At 40.3% G+C, this 3,776-nt stretch overlaps 1 protein-coding gene across 1 annotated transcript; it reads right to left on the reverse strand.

Moving 5' to 3' along the window:
* Positions 1-1,137: 1,137 nt before the first annotated feature.
* LOC125205090 (ankyrin repeat-containing protein At5g02620-like) lies at positions 1,138-2,965 on the reverse strand. Its single transcript, XM_048103906.1, has 2 exons — positions 2,405-2,965; positions 1,138-1,815 (listed from the first exon to the last, which is right to left on the reverse strand). The coding sequence occupies exons 1-2, from the start codon at positions 2,963-2,965 to the stop codon at positions 1,138-1,140; spliced, it is 1,239 nt and encodes a 412-aa protein (XP_047959863.1).
* Between the last annotated feature and the right edge of the window lie 811 nt (positions 2,966-3,776).

A 3,776-nucleotide genomic window follows, 5' to 3' on the forward strand; every position in this document is an offset into this window, starting at 1 on the left:
AGTATCATTACTTATAATTAGGGATATTAGTCAATGCATGGGTTTCGGGCTGCATTGACATCTATATTTATAAAATCATTCACTTATCATGTCCAACAGAAATGATGCAAATGCAAAAGACATTATCCATCTACCAACTAAAGAGGTGGTCGAGGAACTAATAACACCTTTTGTGATGAAACAACGAGGAGGAGGAACATTGATACCACCCATCGATGGTAAATTCCTTCATCACGAGCATCAACTCACTTTAGTCTCGTCATCACCAAAAGGCGACCAAGAAGATGAAGAAGAAGAAGAAGAAGACGAGGAGAATTATGGAAAACGATGGGAAGTCATATGTGACGGGTGCATCACTCCTATATCTTCTTCATCACGTATGAGTTGCGGTGAATGCAAATATAACCTTCACATAGCGTGCTTTCACTTGCCACCTCAACTCTCCTCTCTTCCATTCCACGAAAACGGCCATGAGCTGCTTCTCAAATCTTGTTACAAAGTTAAATCTATGTATCACCTAGGTTGTAGTGTGTGTTACTATTCTATGAATGGGTTGTTTTACGGTTGTACAAAGTGCGGTTTCATGGTAGACATCAAGTGCGCTTGTATGCCGGCTACCATACATCACGCAGCTCACCCACACCACCTCCTAGAGTATGCCACCTTGTCGGATCTACGCAAAGACATATACTCACAGAGAGAGGAACGGTTATGCAGAGAGAGAAGGGGGTGTAAACAGAGTAAATTGATTTTGAATTGGAAAGATTTAATTTGCAGGTCATGGGAGGGAGGAGGAAACGCGTGAAAAGAAAGGGGGGAAATCTTTGCAGATTTTTATTTATTTAATTTATTGTTCCAACATGGAACTGAGTCCAATAAATATTCCTCACGGAAGGGAATTATTAAATCCACCAAGCACCAATTATTCAACACGCTACGTCATAAATAAAAAAATTAATTCTGTCAACTCGCATTCAAACCCTAAATCAAATTAGGTCACAAGAATATCAGATAATCATATTTACTCGCCAAATAATCCATGGACTCCACGGCGTTAAAAGCATTAAATGCTAAAATTAGGGTTCGAAAAGTGGGGCGTTACATAACTACTCAACCCTACATATATAACTCCGGCAACTACACAGCGACACAGTTTGGGCTGACCTTCTTGACAAGTCTTTTGACCCTTTTCCTGATTTCCGTAGAGCCGAAAATATAGATTACATGTATTGCTGGACCGAATATAAAGGCTATTATCAAAATAACGTTGCCATATTGAAATGATACCATATTAGGATTCGTCATGACCAAGGAAGCTCCATAAGTAGCTGCGATAGATGCCATCGATAGCCACACAAAAGACGTAGAGATCGACACGAAAATCCACTGGTCCGACGAGCCGGCTGTGGAGAGCAACAAGATTGCGATGGTAGACGAAACGAACGACACAATGTTAGCATTGACGAATTGTTTGTATGTTTTGGGATGTTTAACAGCCATGACGGCAGAGCCGGCTTTGAAATATCGGCTTTTCTCTTCATCGAATCCGTCCTCTTGCCGTACGCCGCCAGGGGGGCTGATGGCTGCCTGGAATGCCATGGTCGCTATCAGGATGGCCGCGACCATCGTCATCTCGGTGTACCTCGGCAAGTTTTGGAATATGGACTGATTAGAATATTTTTTGAGGATTGTTTTCATTTTTGTGTATGTACCTTGGTCTCGAACGCTTTCGTTCAAGATATCCAGTGCTGTTTTGCCAGCGGAATTCTTTGTCAGCTTCTCTAGTTTGTTATTTTCCTTCAAGTATTCTACAATCTGAATTAGTTTCATAGGGTGATTTCATTAGTTACACAAATTGCCGATAAAATCATGAAATTTGAACTTCGGGTTCGTCCCACAACTTAAGGTATCAATTATATTTATTACTATAAATCAACACAAATAGAATTTGTTTTAAGGTATAATATAGTATAATATTAAAAGAGAATTCAATTTTTTGTTTTTTTTTTTTTAATTCGAACCGAACCGAAAGACTGAAATTAGCTAAAAGTTTAAACAAATGCGAACCGAACCAAATTTTAAATTTCGATTTGGTTTGCTTCGGATATTCATTTTGCACACCTCTATTTAAGCCCACAGGACAGCTACGAAAAAGACTAAATTTCACGGTTCTTGACTGATTTTAAAATAGTGGGACTGGTCCAAATTTTGATTCACATCAGATACGATACGATACGATACCACTCAAATCAAAGCCTACGTAGGACAAATATTTCAATTTTCATGTGTTTTTTCTACAAATTTTAAAAATAGCGGGGCGTGCCAAAATTTGAACAAATTTTATGAATTTTACTTGTGACGATATGCTCTATGGTGCTCTCACAATTCAAAATAAATGAAGTACCTCAAGTTGATTAGCCCTCACAGCAAAATGCAACAAAGTCTCTCCATCATCATCCTGTGCATTCACTAGGTCTCCCAACTTATCCACCAAAATTGTGAATGTCCCAAGCTGACGATGTTTCACGCACAAGTGCAACACAGTCTGTCCGCGATGCAGCCTCGCTGTGGCCGGAATGGTGTCCAGCTGAAGCATCTCCTCCAGCACCGCCTCATTCCCCTTCATGGCCGCAACATGAAGAGGGTTCATATCGTGGCCGTCTTGCCACCAGCACATCTCCGGGGCTATCGCTAGCAATCTCTTTGCGATCACCACGTTTCCTCTTGCGGCTGCAAGGTGGAGAGACGACGTGTTCTTGGAGTCGAGCTCGAGAGCGAGCTCCGGGTTGATCTTCAGCACCTCTTCCACGATGCTGTCTTTTCCATGCTTTATTGCAATGTGCAACACATTTTTGAGACATGGGAATGAGACTACATCCAGAAGATGTTGATTTGCTTGGAGTAGCTGTTGAAGTGTTGCTAAATCTCCAATTGTTGCAGCATCATACAGTTTCTTCTCTGCCATTTTTTTTTTTCAATTCACTCTTCTTTTTTTTTACATACAATTTAGCTAGTGATGTGTGAATGCATCTTACACACATATATATAGTGTACAAGCTCTCTCTCAAGAATGAAGTAGGAAATGTTTAAAGTAAGACCATTCAACTCTAGCTAGCAATCTGTCAAGAAATGATCAAGTCTGGCTAGCTACTCAAAAGGTTGACAGTTGACTTTAGAAGCTAGAAGACTTTAGGGCGTGTTCGGTACTCCCTTTTCGATTTTGCGTGTAATAAAACACGGTAGAATTAAATATGGATGGTCCCACATAAGTAGATTGAAAATAGGCTGTTCAGTGTTCGAGTTTCATCCCAGATTTGGGAATCCCCATTTGCACCCTTTTTACAATTCCACAGGCGGAGCACAGGCGCTGCTGCAACGTCTCCGCGACGGCCAGCAGTGCTCCGTCGTCTCCGGCTGCTCGCACTGCTGTCTCCATAGTCGTTGTCCTTATACAGGCCACACAGTTGAGAGCAGAAACGGGAATGCGTGAGCTGAATTAAATGATTTAGATTTTTAAAATGACATTATTCGCCATAACTTATTCTTATATGTTAAATCATTCAACAACTCATTTATCAAACAACATTCTTGTCGAATGTAATTTTTTTTTTAATTCTATAATAGTACTCCCTCCGTCTCAAGATAAGTGACCTACTTCTTTTGGAAACGGGATTTAAGGAATGATATTTAAATAAGTTAAAGTGGAGAGAGTAAAGTACGAGAGAGGAAAAAGTAGAGGAGAGAAGAGAGAATAAAGTATGTGGAGAATAAAATAA

This window comes from Salvia hispanica, chromosome 2 (genome assembly GCF_023119035.1).
Source record: "Salvia hispanica cultivar TCC Black 2014 chromosome 2, UniMelb_Shisp_WGS_1.0, whole genome shotgun sequence".
In the NCBI taxonomy this organism is placed as follows: domain Eukaryota; kingdom Viridiplantae; phylum Streptophyta; class Magnoliopsida; order Lamiales; family Lamiaceae; genus Salvia; species Salvia hispanica.